This window comes from Protopterus annectens, chromosome 8.part0, assembly GCF_019279795.1.
Source record: "Protopterus annectens isolate FY-2018-M chromosome 8.part0, PAN1.0, whole genome shotgun sequence".
Taxonomy (NCBI): Eukaryota; Metazoa; Chordata; order Ceratodontiformes; family Protopteridae; genus Protopterus; species Protopterus annectens.
Genome location: NC_056741.1, coordinates 1,097,247,303 through 1,097,275,050, shown reverse-complemented (window position 1 = coordinate 1,097,275,050; position 27,748 = coordinate 1,097,247,303). Strand labels below are relative to the sequence as shown.

The 27,748-nt window shown below is 35.6% G+C and overlaps 1 protein-coding gene across 1 annotated transcript in view; it reads right to left on the bottom strand.

The window, feature by feature from the left end:
• Positions 1-687: 687 nt before the first annotated feature.
• The window catches only part of LOC122809251 (oocyte zinc finger protein XlCOF6-like), a 551,808-nt gene continuing 524,747 nt past the window's right edge, over positions 688-27,748 (bottom strand). The window contains exon 4 of the mRNA XM_044080578.1: positions 688-3,879. Within this exon, the coding sequence (XP_043936513.1) occupies positions 1,631-3,879 (2,249 nt within the window). The 3' untranslated portion in view covers positions 688-1,630. The remainder of the gene's footprint in view (positions 3,880-27,748) is intronic.

The window sequence follows — 27,748 nt, the reverse complement described above, 5'->3', positions numbered from 1 at the left end:
TTCACTGCTTTGAGAATTCTACAGTTCACTAACGGACCTCTGTTGCTGGAAACATGCTGATCTGCCAGTAATACTGAAGGAATTAACTAGCATGGTAATGGAGGTGGGCTGGTCTTAAGTCCTACAACATCTTAAAATATGTTTGGGATCCAAGTACAGTCATATAAAACAGGTATGTGCCTTGTCATTAAAATATATTTGGTGGGCACATTTAAATCCAACCTCGGGCCATTATATAGCTGTCTGATATTTTAATTACTACAGATACATGAATCTGTTGGCATCCAAGTGTCAGTTAATTAACTTCTAACCTTAGATCAATTAAAGATGTGAATTCATTCCAAACTTTAAAAGTGCATTTTTGGTTACAATAGGTTTGCCAGTTTTGTAAAACTCTACAAAGTCATCACTGTTACTTTATTACTGCATGTCTCTCTTGCTCTCAATATCCACATTAATATGTTTTATGTTTTGTAATGACGCAGTAATAAAGGATGATCCACTCTTGTCAAGTCATATATGGAAATTAGGACATCAGTGTAATACAATAGTTAAAGTGCCAGTATTTGATGAATGTCTTTTAAAAAAAACGACTTTTGATAAAGGAATCTCTTTATATTTTGAAATTTAATACTCTGCATCCATATGGACTTAATGAAGAGTTAAATTGGAAATATCTGATTTAACTATTTAATTAATTGTTTAATTGAACATAATATATGAGGCAAGGTTTTCTGATGTGTTTTTACTCCTTGAAGGCTTGTGTGGTGAGCCGAGACGTTAGAGCCGAGTTACAAGTTTTTATTATTTTAATAAATTACTGGTGGATTTACTGGCCAGTTGTTTTTCCTTAATACAATAGTCTTGTCTGTTTGCAGACAGTATGCTTCTCAACAGACGACATCCACAGTACAGCCTCTGCTTGTACTTCACAAGGATTCATAACCTTTGGTACAAGGATAGGTGTGCACTTTAAACAGCTACATGGATGTAAGTCTGGTTTAATAACGGCTATGTCCATTTTCACCAGTTAGATTTCTGACACACTAACAAAATGTTCCCGTGTTGATTCTGCTTGCATGTGTGTGTGCATGCATGCACACATGTTTGCGTGCATGCATAAGTGTAAGTATGTTTGTGTGTTCCTACCTAAAATGCTGACCCAGATTTTGACACACAAATCTTATTGCCTGAAAGTGTCCGACAATAATTTGTTTATTTCTAAAATTCCATTTGTAATTGGGGCATTCAAAAGGTCTTTTCCCTTGTAAAGAAGCTTTGGTAATATGCTCTCCTTCAATTGCCTGAAGTATTTCCACTAATTTATACTTATATTTTCTCCAGTACTGAATCTCAACGTGTTCATGAACTGTTGTTACTTCTTATATCACGAGGATATATGTCTAAAATTGGGACATACTTTAAGATCACTACTACACTGGTCTTTGAAGTTTGTGGAAGAACTTGTCAACAAAATCAAGCTCTCCAACACACTTTACTCCTGCAGATTACAAAGACTCACTAAAACTGATACCTTATTTAGCTGTGGACAGCCATTCCATTAGTCTTAAGGCATCAAACACTCTTAAACCAATGTGAATTTTTGCTTCATAACATCTAGCCTTTCAGTTTAGTGCATATGACTTCCAAGATCCAAGTTAACAGTTAAGCTTATATCCTGCTCTATGTACTTAGGCTTAATATTCACATGCTTCTTTTTGTGGTTTTTGAAATAATATTTAGAGCGGAAAAACCTTCCACAATCACTACATTCAAAGGGCTTCTCACCTGTGTGGATCATTTGGTGATAATTAAATGCATATTTGGTTGTAAAACTCTTTCCACATTTAGGACATGTGAAAGGTTTCTCAACTGCATGATTTATTTTGGGCTCATCAAGACCTACTTCAGTCTTAAAAGCTTTACGACCAGTGCATATCATCAATCTGTGTCTGTTGTGGCCTTGTTTAGATCTAAAACACTTTCCACAATCACTGCATTGAAAGGGCTTCACACCTGTGTGGACTGTCTGGTGATAGCCAAGTGCAAATTTGGTTTTAAAACCCTTTCCACAATTATGGCATTTGAAAGGTCTTTCTGCTGTAGGATTCATTTTGTGATCAGGAAGATGTCCTTCAGCCTGAGCATCCTTGGTCTGATTACAGCAAGCCTTCATTACATGTTTGGAATAACTTTGTTTATATCTAAAATGCTTTCCGCAAGCATTACATTCAAAGGGCTTCTCACCTGTGTGGATCATTTGGTGGTAATCAAATGAATACTTGGTTGTAAAACCCTTTCCGCACTTGGGACATATGAAACGTTTCTGTCTTGTACAATTAATTTTGTGATCAGCATGCCCTACTTCAGTCTTAAAATCCTTAATACGATCAGTGCAAATCATTAATCTGTGACTTTTATGACCTTGTCTAGATCTAAAACACTTTCCACAATCACTACATTTAAAGGGCTTCACACCTGTGTGGATCGTCTGGTGATAATCAAGTGCACATTTGGTTTTAAAACCCTTTCCACAATTAGAACACGTGAAAGGTCTTTCTACTGTATGACTCACTGTGTGTTCAGGAAGACATCCTTGAGTCTGAACATCCTTACTCTGATCACAGCAAGCTTTCATTACATGTTTAGCAAAACTTCGTTTAGATCTAAAATGCTTTCCGCAAACATTACATTCAAAGGGCTTCTCACCTGTGTGGGTCATGTGGTGGTAATCAAATGAATACTTGGTTGTAAAACCTTTTCCACATTTAGCACATGTGAAAGGTTTCTCGCCTGTATGACTCATTTTGTGATAAGCAAGGCCTCCTTTACTCTTAAATTCCTTACTGCAATCAGTACACTTGAATGACTTTAATGTCAGGGCAGATGGCGCCTTTTTATGAAGTTTTTTGTGTTTAATAAAACTAGACTTTCTTACAAATCTTTTACCACAGACAGTACATTTTAAAGGCTTTATATTCAACTGACTGCACAGAGATGCAAGTAAATGTGTTCTATTTGAGAATAACTTCCTTTTTGCAGTACATTCTACTGGTTCTTTTTTTATATGAATTTTCTGATGCACAATAAGGGTGGAGTTCTTTCTGAAACATTTATCACAGGTTGCACATTGAAAAAGTCTCCCTAGTTTGTGAAGCCTCTGGTGCTTATCACATGTAGATTTCCCACGAAAAGCCCTTCCACACTGAAGACATTTAAAAGGTCTCTCGCCGGTGTGGATTCTTTGATGATATTCTACACCTGCTTTAGTTGTATAAGCCTTTCCACAAACACTACATTTATAGGGTTCTGTTTTTACTGCATGACTTTGCTGGTGCTCATTAACAGCTGAATTACCTCCAAAACTCTCCCTATAATCCGGACACTGAAAATATTTCTCTTCCGTGTGACTTCTTTCGGAAGGCACTGCAGCATAACTATCTGATGAACTTTTATCAGCATTAGTATGCTTAAAAGCTTCTGCTTCCAGAGATGCTCTGTCTTCTTTTGTCAGTGTTTCTGCATGTTTACAGAGGTGATGCTGTTTAAGAAACCATAGTTCTGAAAAACGCTTCTCACAGTAAGTACACCTAAAAACAGTTTTTCCCAAGTAGTAACATGTACTGAAATTAAATCCATGGGAATCACTCTTCCTGTGGACACCTGCATGAGAAAGTGCTTTCCTTGGGAATGATGTATGGCAATTCTGACTTTTTTGACTCAGATTGTCCTTTGAAACTTTATGGTTCTTGTAGCTCTGCTGATCAAACAGCCTCTTCCTACGTATTCTGCATCTAATAGTTTTTTCTCCTCTGTAGTACTGACGGAATCCATAGAGACTGGTCTTCTGAACAAGCCCATCTCTGACACATCTGACATCTAGAATTGCAAAACAGACAATATGTTACTTGGCTGTTACAGGAAAACAACATAAAGAAAAGATAAAGCTGAATAAAGCACTCAACAGCAGATCTTCAAAAAAGTATTTCATTGCTTATACAATACTTTTGAGTACTTTTACCTTCCCAGCAAAATATCAGCAATAGAACTCTGACACTGATGTCATGGCAACTTATTCCAACATCAGCTTGAGCTGTCTGCAGCTGCTCTGAGCAAGAAATTTGCTCTTTACATAACAGCTAACCTATTATATATATGTATAGTGCATGCGTCATCACAATTACTCTACAAATTTCAGAAAAAGGCAACTTCATTATGTATCTTTCTGATGTATGAATGGTGCTTAACATTTTGTTAAGAACTTTTAATCAGTTGTTTTGCTCCAGTCGAGGTAAATTTCTTGATAGCCATGTCTTGAACACATAATAAACCGGTTATGATCACCACTATCCCTACATACATTTAAATCATTAGAACTACAAAGGGAGGAGGTGTGCTAACCGAATAATTATACACGCGTCTTCTGTTGGTTTCTTGCTGTTACTTGCATTTGCATGCAAGCATGCCACAGTATATTAACTCTTAGTATGACCAACTACTTTAACACTGTATTGTACCAAGTACAATAAATACACTGAGACAAACTGCTTCAGTTAGTATGACTTTACTGTTACATTTTTCTTTTGGATCTACAAGCATGCAGTACAGATGCGGTCATCTCTCTATAGCAAATTCCCAAAGCTTGTTTATACACACTCATATTTACAGAGTCTGATGTGTTTTTTTCCCCAAAGTCTGATGTATAACAGCTCTTTGTATAACAGTTTTTCTTTGTTCCCTTGTCCTTGGTTCTTTGTAGTTTGATGATCCATGGAAAGACTTCTGAAAACTCTGTGTTCCAACATTATCTTACTGATGTTCCTCCTTACCTTGTTGATGTCGTCTGGCCATAGCTATTTTTACAAAGTTTGTTTCTCAATAACGCACTCCTTTTTCTGCATGGATGCCAAAATCTAATTAAGCTCTTTCTGCCAGCACACGCGTTCAGCATTTTATACTATTTCTAAATTAACCCTTTATATTTCATTTCATTCTTGCAACTTGTTATTCAAGCTAATAATCATGCTAGCAACAGTTTTGAAAAGACAGTGAATATACTAAATAAAACAGAATACTATTATTCTTTCAGTTCCCCCTTATTGTACTTTTTTGAGGAATGGACTAAACTTCAGTTATTTGTTTCATCAGCATTGCTATTTACAGTATTTACCATTTTTTTATGCTTACGATAGTGACTTGTTGAGTTATTGCAACTCTTCATAAACCTGCAGCATATAAAACAATTTTAAACTGTCATTATTATTATGACCCCTAAAACTATCAACACAGGATGTATTAACTCATTTAGCAATTTAGTCCCAGATGATGACCATCCTGTGAATATGTCCCACCAATTATGGGCAGTGTCAGATTCTGTTTTTGTCTTTTACTATTAACACTGGGTTATTTGAAACCACACATACAAACTGTGGAGCCACTTTAACAAGCATTTTGAAATTTGAAGGTGATATTGCCCATTTACACAACATTTTATTCAATTTACAAATTTAGATACATTAGTACTAAATTGCAATCTGTCTATCAAAGATATTTGCAATGACTTACTAAATAGGATTCTGTTGTGCTTTTAAATGTACAATCTGTGAGATATTTTGTCCTACTAGTTTTCATACCAAGTTCTTTTAAATCTGCATTAGGTATCTTTAAAACCTGGAAATGTAAATTGAAGTGCAATATTATTTTTTTTTTGTTATTGTTGTCCTATCATCGTACAAGTGGATAGTATTTTTACCATTTGATCTGTATGAAGTACTGGCCTGTTACCCAAAATGATTTTTAACCCATGGTCCTTTTTTTTATTACTGTGTTGTTTATACAGCTAAATAGAGTATTGGTAGAAATCATACCCCTTTTTCCCCTGTTGAGTTTATTCTTATTTTTGTGTTATTGTCTACACACATTTTTGCATGATGTCTTCCCTTGTCAGAACGGTTACATTTTCAGGAGGTAATGGACAGCATCTAATACAGACAGAGCTGTTTATTGAAATGTTTATGTCAGTATGTATGCCTGACCTTGTTTAGCTAACCATGCTGTTATATCTGTGTTAAATGTTATCCTCCCAAAGGTACATGCTGTATGCTTTTTACAACTGAAATTGTCTTGTGTTCTAGTTTGTGTAGCATTTTCCTAAGTTTTATTCGTCAAATATTGTAATTCCCTCTGTTTTGATGTTCAGAATGATGCAAATGAAATGCAGATGCCTGTGTTGAATGCTGTGCGCCTCGTCTCGAAGCTACATTTTTATCTATAGTCCTTGAAGCATGTTCCAGACACTGAACATTCAGCTTGTCTCAAGCTGTACCAGAATATATGTATGCTAGAAATACATGTATTTAACTGTATTATTTTACATATATTATAGCAACAGATGTGTATATGCATCTAACTAGCAAATAGATGTGCACATGCATTTATACATTTTTAAACATATCTATCACAGTATAAATTCCCTCTGTTTTATTTTAAATGCAAAACTGTCTACATTAGTATGTACTTTTTAGTCAAGTTATATTGCTATTAACTAGAAACACATTGGGAAAGAAAACCTTTAGTTTTCTTTTGATATAGCAAGTTATCATAGTTTGATATTGTCAACACAGTGATAACAAGCATTACCAGTTATGAGCTGTATTTTGCAGTTGCTGAATATGACTTTATACAGTGATGTCCTATACAGTAATTTATTGACAATGCTTGAGGATTTTATTGCAAAGGCATTGCAGTCTTCTTTTTTGGAAAAAAAAAAAAAAAAACACACATACGTCACAAATGTCAAGCTTTGACTTGTTATTCTATTTACATAGATAAACCATTTACTATATACTGTACAGAATACACTTGATTGTACAGATTGGTTTTGCATTTGTATATACATGGCTGTAATGTACACTCAGTCCAGTTTACAAACCTAGCATTAAACTGAAGCCTGCTAATTACATTACTTGAAGCATTAAAATGTATTTTTGGTATTACCAGTTTGCACCTTTGAGTCCTTTTCACGGTACTGTTTACACAGTTATTGTAAAATTGAAAGTATGCCCTTCCCCCTGTAGTATACATCATTTTATTGCAGTATTGTTTATTTGCTTTATGCTGTGAGAATTGAATGTATGCTTGCCCTTTGACTGTTACCTACACTGTGACACTTTAGTCTTACACATTTGTTCATTTTTTTGGCCATTTTTAAAAACAGAAAATATTTTTGTAAAGCTTTTGCTGTTGCCTATACTGTCAACGTTGTAGTAGGAATAGCTTTCATTCATTTAGATAGGACGTTTACTGTTACTAGTAGCTATTCGTACTCTCCCTTATTTTGTCAAGGGACCTGTATAATTTATTTTAACTGCATACTATAGTCCATGTACTGACTGTAGTAGTTGTAGTATTTACGTGAAAGCTTTTGTTCTTTTTGCTTAATGCTGTACATGAATACTTAACAATAATGTTTTAGAAAAATGTATGTCAGGGGTGTGGCCAAGGATGAACACAGGATAGCAGCAGATTTCTTCAGCTCCACCAATTTCATTACATTGACAGGAATTAATTACTTAAAAAAATAATTTTTGAAGTAATTTTCTTTCTAAATATGTTTGTTTTATATAGTTCTTGAACTATATCTAAAAAAGAAAGGAAATCTTAATAATATTCCTGTCAGAAATTACTTTGGAAATTTTCCTGTCAGTTTATCAGTCTGAAATGAGTTCCAGTAAGACAAATTCTCAAGACTCCAGCATCAAGAAAGAACTTCAGTCTCTGATAATTATAGTCCAGCAACTTACTGCTAAGATGGATAAAATGGATACTAAAATAGACACTTTCATAGAAAAAACTACAAAACAAATAGACTTGTTACATATGGACCTGCAACAACAGAAGATCCAGATGACAGGCATAGAAGAAGCTGTGAATGACATGGAAAATAGAATACAAGAAGAGGAAATCAACATTGAGTTTCTGCTGAAACAAAATACACATTTACAAACAAAGCTGGATGACCTGGAAAACAGATCTAGGCACAATAACATTAGGATTTTTGGACTGCCAGAAAATATTGAAGGTAACAATATTACTTCTTTTTTAACAACATGGCTCCCTAAAACTTTAGATTTACCAGAAGCATTCTCTTTTGGTATCGAAAGAGGACATAGATCTATAGCTAATACTAACTCTAACAAAAACTATCCTAGATCAGTTATAGTTAGATTTCTATCATCTTTTGATAAAGAGATGGTTCTTAAATCTGCTTGGGCTAAAGCTCCTGTTAAGATTAATGAAACAACTGTGCGTTTTGACAATGACTATTCTTCCATGGTATTAGCTAAAAGAAAAGTTTTTCTGCCACTAATAAGGGAGCTTAAAAGCACAGTTTAAAACATACCTTCTGTTTCCTGCCAAGCTTAAAATCTTCCTTCCTGATGGTCCTAAAATTTTCGATGACTTAGACTCTGCTTTACTGTTTATCAAAAAATAAGATTTTGGAAAAATAGAAGAAATGGAATGGGCTAGTCCTTCGTTAAAGAGACTGGCAACTGAAACTTCGTGGAAGACTTCAGAGAAGAAGAAGAGACTAAAAACAAATGATTTGTACTATGTTTTTTTTTCTCTCTCATCATTTTATTTTATTATTAATCTTTTTAAATATAGTTCCTGCATTTCCAAGAAGCAACAAATATTTTGAAAAGATTTAATCAAAGTTATTCTCTGTGTGCAAAGAAATGTTTTGTTTCATAACTAGTCAAAATATCTGGAGATTTAATGGCAAGCTGTGATTTAACTTGTTTCTCTTTCTGAAGAGGAAAAATAAGGTCAGTAATTTGATACATTTTTTTTTCCTTTAAAAGTTTATATGTTCTTCAAATGCTATTCCTAATTATACTTTCTTGATTACACTGCTTATGCTTGTTTGTAAATAATCTGTCATGCTTTAACTAATAATAATTAGAACTAAATAATAGTAAATAATATGTTTTACTTTTAACTCTATTAATATAAACAGTAATATTCTATTGTATATACTTCTTATAGCTTTCTCTTACATTTTTTTATTTCTGCCTTACACCCTTTTACTTTCTACTCTCTTTTTCTTTTCTTTATTAATATATAGAAATACTTTTGATCATATAGACACAGTAAATAATAAGATTCGCATAGGAGTTGAGTTGGGACAAAAATGTTGAGTTTTGTTACTTATTAATAATTTTGGGCTTGATTTCACTTACATAGAGTCTGTAATAACCTGTAGAATGCATTGTGAAGGTTTTGTCATGTTTAAATGCATTTACACTGCTAAATTAATGTTTGTCACTAGTTTTTAATAAGTTTCCTGCCAAAATGTTAAGAGAGACAATCTGGGATGTGGGCTGTCTCATGCACAGTGTCCATGAGCTACTTCAAAAGCTTCAATTCTCAGAATTCTCACAGAGAAGCTGAAAGCAGCTGGTCTTACCTTTGAGCTAGATATCACACTGACACATCACAGATACAGGAATAGCAGATTAATAATATGTGTTAAAAACCTATGTCCCAAACATATACATTACTATAACTCATTTAATTCATCTGATTGACAAGCATAAATAATTTTATAACTCTATACTGGAAGAAATTGTCATGTGATATATGTTAAAGCAGTAGTATAGCATGTTTGTAAAATCTGGTTACTAAAATGTGTTTGCTGTGCATTATTTTGTATAAAGCAGACAGATTTATTGAAGGGACAGCAATGTAAGATGGTGCTCAGTAAAGATACAACTCAGTGAGATCAGATATATATATATGTATGTGTGTGTGTATGTATGTGTGTGTGTGTGTGTGTGTGTGTGTGTGTGTGTGTGTGTGTGTGTGTGTGTATGCATGTGTATATATATATATATATATATATATATATATATATGTGTATATGTGTATATGGGTGTGTATGTGTGTATGTATGTATATATATATATATATGTGTGTGTGTGTGTGTGTGTGTATGTAGATATGTATATAAATGTTTCTGAGAATCTGCTTAACTATGAAGTATGATTTATAACAATTTCTATGAATACAATATTTTATTCTATTGGCAATAATGAGTTTGAGTAAATGCTCATATACAAGCAATTCAAGGTTTTTTGGAAGCTGTTAACTGTATTTACATGACAGAAAATAGATGCATCCTAATATATGTAATGTCTGAATCATATTAGCCAAAGTTTTTGATTTAAACGAATGTTAGAACTTATTTTTCTCTCCTCTTGATTTCTAACATCAAGATTATTTGAATGATATTTGAATACAAGTGTTTTATATTACATGGATGTATATAGTAGTATGAACAGTTTTAAAAAAAAAAAAAAAAAAAAAAAAGGTTTATTTTAGTTTATATGATGCTGTTTTACCAAATGTGTAGTCTTGTCTTGCTACTAGATAATTGAATTGAAAACTGTTAACTTCAGTTAAATATAACTAGTATTAAATTGATAAGGTGGTAGCTGACGTACTGCTGCTTAGGGTAGGGGGTTAACTTGAGTGGTAAATACTACTCTAAGTTGGAGTTTACAACTCCAGGCTGGATGCAAGGTTTAATCCTTACATTATTTTCACTTGTTCATTGTTATTTGTATATAGTTTTGACATCCACAATATATTTTGTACATTCATTGTCACTACAAACAAAATTGAATCCTATACGAAATCCCATAAGAGATTCAATAAATACAGCTATATTTAAAGGTACACCTAAAGGAGGAGATGTAACATTACTTATCTTGTTATTTGTTATTTTGATCATAAGATTCTTAAGTTTTAAAAATGCCAAATGACATCTTTAAAAGGAATTTCTTTAAACATTAATGGATTGAATAATCCATGTAAAAGGGCAAGCCTAATAAGATATATTAATTTACATAAGGCCAACTTAGTCTTCCTACAAGAAACCCATCTCTTGAAAAAGATATTGATAAACTAGCCACAAACAAATATACAGTATTGGTTAGTTCAGAGCACACTCAGAAAAAAGAGGAGTGGCTATTTTATGGAATAAAAGTATGCCCATTCCTAAAACCATTAAGTCTTATCAGGATGACAAAGGAATGTTTTGTATGGTTACAATACAAATTAATGGGAAGACTTACACTTTAATTAATGTATATTGGATACCTGGAATTGGTATTAATACAGTGAAACATCATCTTGATAAGATCATATCATTCTCTATAGGAGATATTATTTTAGCTGGTGACTTTAATTGTATACTACATGAAAGTGATACTACCACTATAGGAAAGAGAAGAATTACATCTAATGCAAAACATTTAAATGATTTTGCTAATTCTTATCATTTGAATGATATTAATAATCAGATAGATTCAAAATCATTACCATACACCTTTTTTTCTAACAGATACAAAACTTATTCAAAAATAGATAGGGTCTTTATTTCTAACCAGATGGTAACAGATTTAACTAATTCCAAAATCATTTCATGTCCTATATCTGATCATAATTCAATTGTTTTTGAATTCATGATAAAAAATACTCATAATGTTCAGATCAAAAGGATACCAGCATACTTAACTCAACTAAAAGACTATAAAGAATATATACTTTCAGAAGTAAAACATTTTTAGACATAAATAACACTCCTGAAGTCTCCATTGTTTATGTTTGGGATGCCTTAAAATCATATCTATATGGACAAAGTATCAGATGGTATAATAATAAAAGGAAATCTTGGGATAAGGAATTGTTAGATATTCAAAGTAAATTAGACTCTTATAAACATAATAATAAAGAAAATATTATGGACAAGAAAGTTATTGAAGAAATAAACAAACTAAATGAGAAATACAAAGAAATTTTAACTCATAAAGTTAAAATAACTTTAGAGAAATACAAGTTTTTGTCTTATTCAATAAGCCCCAAATACTTACATAGACTTAAAAATAAAACAAAAGGTTGAATAAACAAAACCATATCAAAGAAATCTTTTCTCTAAGGAAAAGAAGAATGTTTCTAGTATACCAGAAATACTAGATGAATTTAGAAATCACTTTCACAAAATTAACCATAATAATATTAACATGGAACCTAAAGATAAAATAAAGGAGTTTATAACCACAAATATGAATAAAAGCTTAATAAACAACAGATTAAACTATTGGACAAGGGTATTTCATATACAGAAGTTATTACACAAATAAATAAGCTTAAATCAAACAAAGCACCGGGTAATGATGGTATTATACCAGAGATATATAAAATCCTTTCTAAAAATACATATTCATTAATACATAAGGTTTTATTTTGGCCCAAACTGAGTTAATAACCCCCATCTTGGCAATATACATTTATTTCGCCAATTTTAAAACCTAATAAAGATCCAACTAGATGTTCTTCATATCGCCCATCTCATTACTTAATGTTGATTATAAAATGTTTATGAATATCTTTGCTGATAGATTGAAGACAATCATTCCGGCATTATAGATATAGATCAGACAGGCTTCATTGTAAATAGAAATACTTTTGATAATATAAGAAGAACTTTAACATTAATAGATTTTGCAAATAGGAAAAGAAAGATTTAACACTTATTAGTCTTGATATAAGTTCAGCATTTGATTCAGTAAGTTGGGACTATCTGTTTACCTTAATGAAGTGCACAAACTTCTCGGATGCATTTGTAAATCTAATTGAACATTTATACAAAGGAACGTTGGCTTATATTAAGGTAGGAACATATGTTTCACAAAAATACCCATTCTTAAAGGTACAAAACAAGGATGTCCACTTTCTCCACTATTATTCACTTTAGTAATGGAGCCTTGGGCTAATTTGATCAGAAACAGTACTGACATAGAGGGTTTTGAAATAGATGAAAATACAACATCCAAAATTCAACTTTTTGCAGATGATGTTCTAATTACATCAGCAGGATCTAATTCTTCTATACAGTGTCTATTTGATAACATGATGAATTTTAAAAGTATTTCTGGTTTAATATTCAATGAAGAAAAAACTAAAATACTACCTATATATACACGAAAAAATATTCTCATTAGTGATTTTACTAAATATGTACCCAATTCAGGTCAGATAACTTATTTAGGTATAATACCATCTAAAGATATTAAATCTATTATATATAATAATTATAATACCTGTTTTCTTAATATACAAAATCTTTTTAATACCTGGAATAATATGTTTTTACTATGGAGGAGAGACTTACAATTATTAAAATGATAATATTCCCCAAGATTTTATACTTAATACAATCAATAATACTTCCACCTACAAAAATAATTATCAAGAAACTGAACACACTTATGTTAAATTTCTTATGGGCACCTAATAGACCTAGGGTTGCATTAAAGAAACATACTAATAGCTGGTCTCAAGGGGGTATTTCTTTTCCAGACTTTAATTTATATACTATCTCTTCTATTGTAAAAGTTATTACTTTATTAATAGGTCAGTCATATGTCACAAAATGAAAAGATTATTGGGAGCTAATTAGTATACACTTCATGAAAATCTCCTTAACACATAAAAAATATGATTGTAAATAACTCCATGTTATGGTTACTAAAGGAATTTTGTACTTCACCTATTACACCTAAACATATGGTTTGTTACCCATTAAATATTATTATTAGTTATCGTAACTTTATATTCATGCACCCTAAGTATAGGGAATGGAATTTTACTGTATTTCCTATAATGTATACTCAGGGTATGCTTTTGTCATCTACATCTGAAGGAACTCATTTAGCTATAGATAATGATCTAAAGTACTGGTATCAGTTGATATCTGATAATAAAGTTAAAAATCTAGATTTCTTAAAACAAGAATTTGATCTAAGAGAAACTTGCTGGTTAGAGGTTCAGACCTTTAGACAACATCTCATTAATAAAATAGATTTAATGTCTATAACTGTTAAAGAATCTATTCCAACACTGATTGATTACTTGATATTAAATTTACAACAAAGTTTCTGATAAAGGTAAACTTTCATACATACATAAAGTTATCAGACAAGAAACTTTTTACAGTGTAGATTCATACTGGAATTATTTCACTTCTATTAATGGGTACCCACCAAATCAACAAGATAAACAATATATATTGGAATCTGCTTATAGAACTACGTGTCTTCCATTGTCTGGAGACTTTATACATGGAAATTTTTACATAGATCTTTTTATACACCTTTGATGATGAATAAAATAAATAATAAAGATAATCTATGTAAGAGATGTAATGTAGAAATTAATGCTGACTGGGCTCATATGTTTTATGACTGTATAAAATTGAAAGAATACTGGAAGTCAATTAATGAGTTTTTGCAGGCTCTTTTTACAGACAATTTCATTATTTCTAAATCTCTTATATTATTCAACACACCTGTACCTCAAAGTGTTAAAAAGGTTAAGCTTCCCTTGTTATGGTCTATTCTAGCAGTGGCTAGGAAAATAATAACTAGAAATTGGATTTCAGATACACCTCCTTCGTTCAATGAATTTAAAAATGTTATGAATATAGTGTGCCATATGGAAATAAACACAATTAGGACTAGAACAAATAGAAAAACATAAACCAGTAAAAAAGAAGAAAAAAAAAACCAACCAAATAAACCAAAATGAGGTCCTTGTCGGCAGAAACAGCTCACACCAAAATCTCCTCATGGAGATTTTGGTGTGATCTGTTTCTGCCGACAAGGACCTCGTTTTGGTTTATTTAAATAGAAAAACATCTTATTTTATTGTATGGGATAATTTACAAAATTTGTTAAAAAAATTTTAATTTCAATAGCATGGTATTTTAGTTTAATTAATTGATCTGATTGTAGTGGATGTCTTTGTAAATACTTTAGTTATTTTGTTGAATATTATAATAATACCTATTTTTAATTACTTGTATAAAATTGTTATGATATTTCTCTTATATGTTAAAACAATAAACCTGTTTTGAAAAAAAGAAATATGTATGTCATTTGGCCTGGCAACCAGTCTTGTTTCCTTGAACTTATAAATTTCGGTACCAGTAACATTTTATCTTTTACAACATTCCTTGTAACTACTCATTCCAGCCTGGAAAGATTTGAGCTCACATACTTTTTTTTCTTTCTGCGCATTCCAGATGCTTAACCCATAACTCCTTCAGCACTTACTCATACCTTCACTCATTCATTAATATACTTGCAACTTGATATAAGAATACAGTTGTAAAACTCTTAGAATTACAATAAACATTCGTAATTTGCCTAACTACGCATAATATTGTTTTTGAATACTGTTTTTGCTGGAATATTTACTATTTTTGATGCTATTATACAATTACAAAATACTGTAAGAAACAAGAGAGATATTGGCTTAACTAACACATGCTTGAAACAGATATATTTACATTTGCTGTTGTCTGCCTTTTGCTGCACTTTAGGTGAAAAAATACATGCATGTCAGTCTTGTGACGTCATGTATTTACTGCAATGTCATGTCTTTCTGCTTTTAACTATTCTCATTTGATTTTTATACCCTAGAACTGTTTTATTTGAAATGGTTTTAAAATCACTATTTAAATGCCTTGCTTTAACTGAATGAAAGTTTGTGCTGTGTATGCTTACCCATTTTCTAAAGGTAGAATAGTAAGTCGTAAATTATTTTCTATCAGCGTAATTAACAGCTGTTGCTTTAATTCTTTACTAACCAGATTATATTTGTCAGTATTTTGTTTTGCTGACTTTAAAGCTCATATGCACTTCTGAAAAAGTGTTTGCATATGTTGTCTGAACTTTTTGAACTCACTCTGTGTCTTAGAAGTTTATTAAATCTTTCTGTCAGTTCACCATGAACCTCACCTCTGTTTTTATCTGTTTTGTAAGGTGCAGTGGTTTTATGCCACTTTGTCTAGCAAGATGTACAGAAGATTCTTAAATAACTGACTTGACTGATATTGCAACTCTGAAACTAACACTTTACATGTGATGGCAGGACAGCATCTGGTTGTTTACCATTACTTTTATGACATTGCACACAGAAAGCAATTTTATGACTTGCACATTAAACGTTTTCTGTCATACCAATGATGTTGCTGTTTAAGATACCAGTTAAATGTAATGCATTTACATAAAGCATTGACATCAACTTTACCTAGTAAAGTACTACATGTGGTACAGTTATGTTTATACCAATCTTTAAATTCTGATCATACATGTGCTGGACTATTATTGCTGTCTACCTGAAAGGTAGTGCTATATTTCACTTTTCTTTTGTTTATGGCATCCATGCTGTAGAATGAGAAACACAAAGAGAATTAACAGTTTCTGTGTGGAAGGTGATCAAGAGAGAAAGCGTGGAAAGTCCCTCGTTGATTCTCCCAAAAGGTGGTCAAACACAGCTGGCAGATTCAGCTGTGTGAATATACAAGGACCTGTGGAACTTGCAGAGATGCACTGTTCTGCTACTGGATACTGTGCATAAGAAGGAGGCAAACATTTGTACTGCAACTGGATGTACTAATTGAATAAAATGAAAAAGAAGCTGTAGCTGTCACAAGAAGAAACCATTCGGTCTGTCAACTGTGGCTCACCACTGAAAAATTATGAAAGCGTCTTCTGTTGGTTTCTTGCTGTTACTTGCATTTGCATGCAAGCATGCCACAGTATATTAACTCTTAGTATGACCAACTACTTTAATACTGTATTGTACCAAGTACAATAAATACACTGAGAGAAACTGCTTCAGTTAGTATGACTTTACTGTTACATTTTTCTTTTGGATCTACAAGCATGCAGTACAGATGCTGTCAGCTCTCTATGGCAAATTTCCAAAGCTTGTTTATACACACTCATATTTATAGAGAGTCTGATGTTTTTTCCCAAAGTCTGATGTATAAAACAGTTCTTTCTTTGTATAACAGTTTTTCTTTGTTCCCTTGTCCTTGGTTCTTTGTAGTTTGGTGATCCATGAAAAGACTTCTGAAAACTCAACGTTATCTTACTGATGTTCCTCCTTACCTTGTTGATGTCGTCTGGCCATAGCTATTTTTACAAAGTTTGTTTCTCAATAATGCACTCCTTTTTCTGCATGGATGCCAAAATCTAATTAAGCTCTTTCTGCCAGCACACTTGTTCAGCATTTTATACTATTTCTAAATTAACCCTTTATATTTCATTTCATTCTTGCAACTTTTTATTCAAGCTAATAATCATGCTAGCAAAAGTTTTGAAAAGACAGTGAATATACTAAATAAAACAGAATACTATTATTCTTTCACTAATGGAGGGGCAGAAAGCTTAAAGGAAGAAATACTTCTCTCTCAATGAATTATGATAGTGTTTTGCTCACATGCACTATGCAACCTTGGAAACAAGTTTTTCATCATAACAGCAGGAAATGCAAGTGCCTAACTATATAAGTGAGCTTGTTTGCCTAGACATACATTCTATTTCTCTTTGGCAGAAATAAAAATCTTAGTGACAGAGACACTATTAGCCAACTAACACTTAAGCTGCCTGTACATACTTAGTGTCTTACTGACAGAGACACTATCAGCCAGCTAACACTTAAGCTGCCTGTACATACCTAACATCTGTAAGTATCCCATGTCTTCCTGTTTGGAGAAATAGACAAGCAGCAGAATGGACAGATTTTAAAGCTTTATCAGCTGTCACTTTAAACATGACTGAAGACTGTGCTCAATGAAGCCCTGCCACTATGGAAACCCCAAAACGCTGGTAATCTATGTTATATGACTGACTTTTTAAAAAGTCATATTTCACATGATTAAGACCATGTGATTGACATTTTAAAAAGCTGAATGAATTTTTTTGAGATCACAGAATAGTGGGGATGGGGCAATATGCCCATTTCCCCACTGTAGTATGATCTTGGAGTTGGTATGTATAATTAGCAGGGGGTGTTCAGTGATGCAGGGGGTTTGCCACCCCTTGCAAAAATGCTGTTTCCTGCTAATTTTTGCATATTTGACTTTTTAATCAACTGATCACATGAACTTGATCATGTGAAATTTGACTTTTTAAAAAGTCATTTATGTAAAATAGATTATACAATGGTTGGACAAACATCACAAACTGCAATTTTTAGATATTCCTGACACAACCCATAACCACCAAAAGCAGTGTCTTTCCAAGTAATAAACTTTATGTCAGCCAATTTTGTTGGTTCAAAAGACTATTCTTAACTAGCAGGGCTGGTCCCCATATGCAAAAATGGGAAGTTCTTTATAACTGACTAGATGTATAAGCCTTATACAGGTACTCTCTTGTTCTTTCTTTGGCAATGAACTCAGATCTACTCACTTAGTGTTGCAAAAAAGTTCAGGTTCTTTTTGTAGATATTCTTAGAGTTGCCATTCATGAGCTATAGCCTCTTTTTCTTGTTTTTTTTTCTTTCTACTTGCTTTTACTTAACCTGTAGACAGCTGATGAGGGATCTTCTACATTTCTTATACTGATCCCACACTCCCTTACTGTCAGCACAGGCAATATACTCCTGAATTTCATATCTTCCTAGTTTCTCCTTTTTTATGTACTGCCAAATATCAAATTAATTTACTTAAGCCTAAATGTGGTATGGAGACAGTCAGGCAGTATTTGTTAGTTGCATTTCTGTTACCTCAGTGAATTTTGGTCCTTCCTAGAAATAGTTAACGATGATGCTCAGACACCACTACAGGTAGTATAGTCAGCTGTGAGTTTATGTAAGTTGAGAAGTTGTACTCAACAAAAAAATAACTATTTCTACCATTAACTACTGTTAAGAAATTTACTATCAGGATTTTCTAAAACTGTTTTACAGATTTCATAAAATGTATGCACCTATAGCAGTTTTCTCTTGAGTTTGTAATTAATAAAGATTTTCAAAAAAGGTGGTCCTCAAAGACAGCTTAAATTCCAAAAAGGGGGTGCATTCCTCCTCAAGGTATTAAATGCAAAGTGCTTCTATGGAATAATTTCAATTCTGATAATGAAACTTGAGGTCTGAATCAAGGCAAGCATGCTGACAAAGCTGATAAATGTATTCTGAGGAATATGACAAACCATACTCGTTTATGTATTCCAAAACTCAAGAAAGAGTTTTTGCATCTTTGTATTTTGCCCTTTTCTAAGTGTGAAAAACCTAAGACTTTCTGGTAGTAGGCTTTCTTATCTTGTTTACTACCTATAAAACACAGCTAGATAACGAAGTTATAACTGCAGACAAGAGGATAACATTCATGCAATCAGAGAGAGAGAAAACTTGTTTGCAGTGTTATGCTTTGCTGTTGAGATTGTAGAGTCCATAAAGTACAGTTTTGTACCTACCATAAATGTAGATGTCCGATAGATATGCAACTGCAGTCCTGACATATGGGTTGTCCTGCCTCAGGCAGCCCTTCAGTCGGCCAGATTCCAAAGTCTGGGTCCGGCGTCGGCCGATGTCGACTCCTCTCCGACGTCAGAGCGGCTGGAGTATAAAGGCATCAGCCGACGCCATCTTCTTCAGTGTTTCTTGCCCCAGATGCCAGGTGCCCTCCAAGGAAGGCTAAATTTTGTGAATGGATAAACAGATAAAAACCAGACATGCACAACAGTAATAAACAGATACACCATAATATATATCCCCAGCTGATAGGAAAGGGGAGAAAGGACCCAAAAAGGGAAAACAGAGGGGTAGGAGGGAGGGAAAACCTGACTGCAGTTGCATATCTATCGGACATCTACATTTATGGTAGGTACAAAACTGTACTATGTCCTTCAAGAATGCAACTGCAGTCCTGACATATGGGTTGAATACCATAGCCAAGCTGAGGGTGGTAGGACTAAATAAGAGATGGTGTAGCTAGAAGGCCCTGCAGGACTGCCGAAACAAAGCCTGCTAGGGATCTGGAGTATAATGGCAGGTTGTAGTGTTTGGTAAATGTATGCATGGAGCTCCATGTAGCAGCCTCTAGAATATCTTTTGTAGCCACCCCTCTTAGAAAAGCTGTGGATGTGGCCATAGCTCTGGTGGAGTGTGGTCTAATATTAGCTGGCACACTTTTTCCATGAATAGAATAACAGAATCTGATGCAGTGTCCAATCCATTTTGAGATAGTTTGTTTGGTGACTGCTTTTCCTTGCACTCCAGCAGCATAGGCTACAAACAGTTGGTCCGACTTCCTGGTGGACTTTGTTCTGTCCAAGTAGTAGCGTAGTTGTCTTTGAATATCTAAAGTATGCAGCAGCTTTTCCCCTTTATTTTGAGGGTTAGGAAAGAAAGTAGGCAGGTGAATTGCTTGGTTTAGAGACACTCTGGATATCACCTTAGGCATGAATGAAGGATTGGTCCTAAGTCCTGATGAAAGATGAGAAAAGGAGGAACTGCCATGAGGGCCTGTATCTCTGAGACTCTTCTTGCTGAGGTGACTGCCAACAGGAAAACCATTTTCCAAGAGAGAAATTGCATTTCTGAAGATGCTGCTGGTTCAAAAGGAGGAAGAGTTAATTTTTCCAAGACGTAATTGAGGTCCCATGCAGGAATTGGTAGCTTCCTTGGAGGTTTGATATTCTTTATGCCTCTTAGAAGCTGTCTTAGCAAGGGATGCGAAAACACAGGTGGATCACAGTTGTAATGTGCTGAGATAGCTGAAGCGTGGATTTTGATGGAAGAGTATGAGAGGCCACTGTGAAACATTTCCGTCAAGTATTCTAATATCTGAGGTATGTTCATCAGTGATGCATCCTGGCCCTTGTTGACATTCCAGATGGTGAATCTCTTCCATTTGGCCGAATAGGTTTTTCTGGTGGAAGGTCTGCGTGCCTCCAGCAAAATTTTCTGAACTTTTTCGGAGAGGGAGTCATGAGTCTGAGTCATGGAACTCTCCAAGCTGTCAGCTTTAAGGTTTGCAGGTTCTGATGAACAGTCTTGTAACTGTGTTGAGTCAGGAGCAAAGGCCATTGAGGCAAGGGCCACGGTTTGGTGTGAGTTATGCTCAGTAGTAGTGGATACCAGTGTTGCCTGGGCCAGTCTGGAGCTATCAAGATTCCTCTTGGTTGTTCTGCCTTGATCTTCAGTAACACCTTGGTGAGCAAAGGTAGAGGAGGAAATGTATAAATTGTTAGAGCATTCCAGCTGAAGGAAAGAGCATCCGTTCTCCAAGCTAGAGGATGGTGTATCCTTGTGCAGAACCTTTCCAGGTGATGATTGAGATGAGATGCAAAGAGGTCTATGTCTGGTCTTCCCCATGCAGATGCTATTTGTGAGAATATGCGTGGGTGTAGCATCCGTTCGTGTGGATCCAAGAAATGTCTGCTCAACCTGTCTGTCAGAACATTTTCTTTGCCCGGAACAAACTGGGATTGCAAGTAGATGTTCAGTTTCAGGGACTTTTCCCAAAGAATCATTGTTAGTCTGCAGAGGGGGTAGGAATGAGTGTCCCCTTGTTTGTTTATGTACCACATGACAGTGGTGTTGTCTGTCCTTATTAGCAGATGACCTTGCTGAAGAGATTTTCCAAAGGCTTCTATTGCATGTATCACTGCCAACATCTCCTTTTGATTTATGTGCTGATGCATCTCCATGGGAGTCCATTGCCCTTGAATGCATCTGCCGTCCATGTGCGCCCCCCATCCCTGGTCTGAGGCGTCTGTTGTAATAGTTTGACTTGTTGGAGGTTTGTTGAAAAGCATGCCTTCGTTTAAGTGGCTTGCTTGAGCCCACCACAAAAATTCCCTTTGCAGGCATGGTATGAGTGGTATTATGTCTTCTAGGTTGTGACTGTGTTGCGACCACAAGCTTTTTAGGTACCATTGCAGCTTTCTTATGTGTAGTCTTGCCAGAGGGATTAGAAGAATGCAAGATGCCATGAACCCCAGGGCCTGCAGGGCCTTCCTTGCAGTCAGGTGGGTTAATTTTGCTAGGCCTTTGAAGTAAGCTGTTAAATGCTCTTGTTTCTCCTCTGTGAGTAAAGCCATTTGTAGCTGTGTGTCCAGTTTTGCTCCTAGAAAAATAATCTCTTGGGATGGCAGTAATCTTGATTTTTGAATGTTGACTGTGTATCCCAAGGCCTGCAGCAATTGAATGACGTAATCCAAGTGTTTTATCAAGGTCTGTTTGCTGTCTGCTTGTATTAGGCAGTCGTCCAGGTAAGGGTATATTTGAATCCCCTGGAGTCTGCAATGTGCCACTACTGATGCCAGGCATTTCATGAATACTCTGGGCGCAGTAGATAAGCCAAACGGCAATGCTGAGAATTGACAGTGCTCTGTTCCTGCAAGAAATCTGAGGTATCTTCTGCAACTGTGTCTGATAGGGACATGCAGGTATGCCTCCTTGAGGTCCAGAGTAACCAGCCAAGACCCCTTGCCCAGCATGGGAAGAAGTTGCTGTAACGTCAGCATCTTGAATTTTGGCACCATGAGAAAAGTGTTTAGAGCGGACAAGTCCAATATAGGCCTCCATTGTTTTTCTTTTCTTGGAACAAGGAACAGTCTTGAATAAAATCCCTGGCCTTGTTCCTGAGGAGGAACCTTCTCTATTGCTTTTATTTGTAACAGTTTTGAGATTTCTATGAGTGCCTCTGCCCTTTGATTTTGTAGCAGGTTTGGCATGCCTTGTCCTGTTGGTAAGGTATGGAAGTGGAACCTGTAACCTCTGTCTATTATGTCCAGAATCCATTTGTCCTTTGTTATAATGTGCCACTTTTTTGAGAATAGAGATAATTTTCCACCTAGAGGTGCTTCTCTTTGAGCCTTGGTAGGCGGGATGAAAGGTAAGTCATCGTGATTGTCCCTGTGGTGCAGGTGAACTACCTGTGCCACTTCTCTGATTTTGTGGTTGCCATTGAGGTCCCCTGTAGGAGCCTCGGTATTGCCCTCTACCTCGTGCATGCCTGTTCTTTCCCCTTTGAAACTTGTCAGAGTCTGGAAAGGACCAATTCTTTGAAGGCCAATTCCTGCTGAATCTGGGTGGCTGAACCTGGAGGAAATCCTTTACTGTCTGTACTGATTTTGCCTTCTCCTCAATAGACTTTAATACATCCTGAGCATTAGCACCAAAAAGCTTCTGTTTATCCAGAGGTGCGTCCAGGAGCTTTACTTTAACATGATCTGGCAGTGGCTGTTCTTTCAACCAAGCATGTCTACGGATAACAGCCCCTGTCATAGCTGCCCTACATGAAGCCTCCAATGCATCATAACCACACTGTAGAAAATGATTACTAACCTGCTGGGTATTATGAACCAAATCCTGCAATGCCTTTCTATCTATAGGCTCAGGAGAGGCTATCTTTTTCTGCAAATCATCCAGTAAATAATCCTGGTACTGAAACATATGAAAAAGGCAATTAAGTGACCTCATGGCAAGGGTGGAAGAGGTATAAACTTTTTTACCCCATCTCTCCAGGGACCTTGCTTCCCTGTCAGCTGGCAGAGGATTCTTGGCTGAGGAGGTAGCCACCCCTTTAGGGCCCTGTGAAATAGTTTCTAGATCCACAGAGAGGGCCTTAAAGAGATGCCTGTGAGTGTCAGGGACCCTGTAATATCTGTCTGGCCTGACAGGAGCAGGAGGGAGAGAATCAGGGGAAGCACTGGAGTCAGAGAAGACATCATCCAGGACATCCAAAACTGGAGGGATAGCTAAAGGTCTGTGCTGGGGTAACTTAAGGAAGGTACGTAGCCTTTTCCTAGAATCAGAAAATTCCTGACCCTGCCACTTAAAATGTTCCCTCATGGAGTGGAGGACTGCACCGAAAGAAAAATCCTCTGGAGGAGAGGCAGAGGGAATAGATTCCTCAGCATCAGAGTCCTCATAGGCCTGGAAGGATTCTTCTTGGGTATCTGAATGCTCTGAATCCCCAGAGGCTTCATCTGAAGAGAGGTTGTCTGCCTGCTCAGTTCTAGGCCTTTTTTCTGCAGGCGGCTGAGAACCTCTGTCTGAGTGAGGCTGAGACCCCCTGATGAGGGAGATTAGATCTGCAGCCAGAGACATAATTTGTCTGTCAGAGGAAGGGGCCTGAGAAGTAGGTTTAGGATGTGCCTTGGCCTGGCTGGTGGCCTTAGCATGTGCAAAGGCCTTGATTGACATGGATACAGGAGGCCTAGCTGCCCCACGTGCAGGGGTAACTTTGTCCATGGGAATGGTGTCGGGTAGATCCAGAACTTTGGTTTCCGGAGGAAAATCAACAACCGGCACCGGAGTAGTCTCCGAGACCGAGGGATGAGCTAACGCGGTGTCGTCGGCCTGGAGCGGTTGAATTACCACTTCCGAAGGGACCGAAGCACTCGCTGAGGGCTTAGGCGTTGAATCGGAGGAAGACGCGGGCCGAGGATGTCGGTCCCGGTCCTTTCGTTTTTTGGTAGGTTGTGCTGTCGGTTGTTCCGATGGCATGTTGTAAGCGAAAGATTCGCCAAAAAAGTCTTCGGCAAACTCTGCCCGGCGCCTGAGAGTGCGCTTATTAAAGCAAGCACAGGCAGCACAGGCCGAGACGTCGTGGTCTGGGCCCAGGCAAGGGAGGCAGTAAGAATGGAAGTCCTTATGAGGTATTTGTTTACCACAAGACAAACAATTATTAACTTTCTCAATTTGTTCTGACATCGGCTGAGGCAAGAAAAAATGTTCCCCAACGGGGTACTTAGCTTTTAGATGACTTCGGTAACTGAAAACACAGGAGCTGACCGACCGGCACTTGCCAACTGCTTCTGCTTTGGGCACCGCGCGGCAAGAAAGACTGAAGAAGATGGCGTCGGCTGATGCCTTCATACTCCAGCTGCTCTGACGTCGGAGAGGAGTCGACATCAGCCGATGCCAGACCCAGACTTTGGAATCTGGCCGACCGAAGGGCTGCCTGAGGCAGGACAACCCATATGTCAGGACTGCAGTTGCATTCTTGAAGGACATCTCTGAAACTATCTGAAAGAGTAGGGCAGTCATGGCATTCTTTGCCAATTTAGAGCTAGAAGTTCCGTCTTGCATGGCCTTTTAAAGCACCTTCTGAATCAACTACATAGGTGGAAAGACATGCAATAAGACTTGGTTTCAGGAAAGAGGGCATCTCTGCAGCCTGTGCCCTTCTGGGATCCTCCAAGAAGAAAGTACAGTTGTGTAAGATAACTACCATAACATTATATGTTCGAATGATCACTGCTGCAGTAGCCTTAGCTGTATAGGGTTATATCCTGCCAGGGATATAACAGCTGACCAGCTTCCAAAGTTTCAGAACACCTTCCATGTGCCCAAATTGTCAAGCAATTTGAGCTGAGCTGACTTAAAGACAAGTTTGGTAGTGAAGCCTTCAGAGCTTTAATAAATTTAAAATTTTGACCAACTTCTTCAATGAAGCTGGTTTGAATTTCCTGAAATTATTAGTTGAGAACAATGAAAAAAAGTTGGAACGATTAAAACAGGAAATTGTAACTTTAGAGTCGTTTTTCAAGACGCATTTTGATAATGACAGTTTTGGTGAATTTTTTAATAATATGTTGCAGGACTTGGAACAATCTGTTAATGACAACATTAACAGAAAGCATAACAAGTTGTTACGTGATATACAAGCTTATGAGACAAACACTGCATTTACGAATTTTGTTTCTTTTGGTAAATACAATAGAGCTCATAATGGGGGTCACCAGTCTACAGTTCAAAGGAAAGTTAATGCAACTAATGATGTTGAAGCTGGTACTAGCAGTAAATGGTCCAGCTCCTTGGATAGAAATAATCCATCTTTGAAATCAAATATAGAACCATGCTTATTGAATAGCAGTAGGCATATTCATGTTAACAGTATTCCTGTGAATCCAGATGGCAAATTATCTGCTGATAAGGAAAGTGGTTCTAGATCAGATTCTGACAGTGATAATTGTGTGAGTGTTTCTGAGACTGGGCCTAGTAATAAATCGAATGCTGGATCTAATCATAATGCTGGGCCCAAACAATCTACAGCCTCGAGTACTACCGTGAACAAAAAACATTTAAATTCAGCAAAATCTGTGTTAACAAGGAGTCGGACTTTTCTGAACTCCCATTCTTCGGGAGACGAAACTTAGATTCAAATTCTGGTCATTTCAGTGTTATTAATTTGACGGATTATGTTTTTTCTTCAGATGAAATTAATGTTCTTAGTTTGGGGCTAAACTTTGTTCCTCATTCAAGGGCTAATTATGTAAAAACTGTTGTGGATGTCAAAAAATATGTAAGAAAATTGAATTTACAATATTTGTTACATGATATGTCTACAACCAACAAAGTATTTGTTAAACCTTCAAATTTTTGTCCCAAGTTGCATCACACCCTGAACACTTTTGAGGAAATATGTATACAAGACATAGATGTCATGCTTAATAGCAAACGTAAATGTGATTACAATCTTACAGTTTCAGAAAACAAAGCTTTGAATAAGTTAAAAGATTTGTGTAGTAAATATAGGTTTATGAAAAGTGATAAGGGTAATAACATAGTTGTGATGACTAGAGAAGACTACAGTAAAGGTGTTTTGAAACTTTTAAATAACAGGGATGAATATGTTACTATTTCACTGTTAGAGATTTATAAGCGTCAGCGCATCATACATTCATATTTGTATGAAGCTCTAATGGAGGGTGACATTAGTCATGAATTATATGAATTTTGTGTGATAGACCAACCACGCATTGGGGTTTTTTTTGGGATTCCAAAATCTCATAAATCCTTGGTCAATCCACCTTTTAGACCAATTGTGTCTTCATCCCATTCAATAACTGAAGGATTGGCTTTGGTCATCGATGCCCTGTTGGGACCCACCATTTATAAAGAAAAGTCATATTTACGGGATTCCTGGCATTTTTTTAAATAAATTAAATGCATTCCTTTCTACTTTTAGTTTCCACCCAAATAAACATTCAATGCTTACTGTAGAAGTGGTGTCATTATATACCTGCATACCTCAAGACCTGGGCATTGAGGCAGTACAGAATTTTTTATCTAACCATTACAATGGTTTTTCTACAAATACTGTTTGTTTAATTTGTAGATTTTTAGAAATCATTTTAGAAAATAATTTTTTTCTGTTTGAAAAAACCTATTATAGACAAGAAAAAGGAGCAGCTATGGGGTCCCCAGCTGCTCCTGCGTATGCCAACGTTGTCATGGCAATGTGGGAACACCAATTTATGCCATTGCTGACTGGCAAATTTAAAATTGTATTTTTTTGTCGTTTTATTGATGATTTATTTTTCATTTTAGATCAAAGTGATGTTAACAACGAAGAGTTTTGTAGTTATATCAATTCTTTATCATCTTACATTAAATTTGTCATTGGGGGTAAAGGTAATAGAGTTGATTTTCTAGATGTTAATTTAAGATGGGATTTTGATGAGAGTAGGATTCATAGTACCATTCACAGGAAGAAAACTTTCAATAATGGTTACCTTCATTACAAAAGCGGCCATCCGACACATGTTATTGCTAACATTCCTAAAGGGCAATTCATTAGAGCTAGCCGAATGACATCGAAGGAATCTGATGTCATTGATGAGTTTTGTTTCATCAATTCCTTTTTTCCAACAGAGGTTTTCCTATAACACAGTTAGAGCAAACGGCGGATGATGTCCTTTTGAGACGCAACACTGATTTTCCACCTTTATTAAATTTATCTGTCGAAGGTATTAAGTCATGTGTTAGTACAACAAATAGCATTTGGACCAATAATATGGTTTGTAGCCTTGGAATGAATTCAGACAGCAAGCATATTAAAAATATCATTACAAAAAATTGGCAAATAATT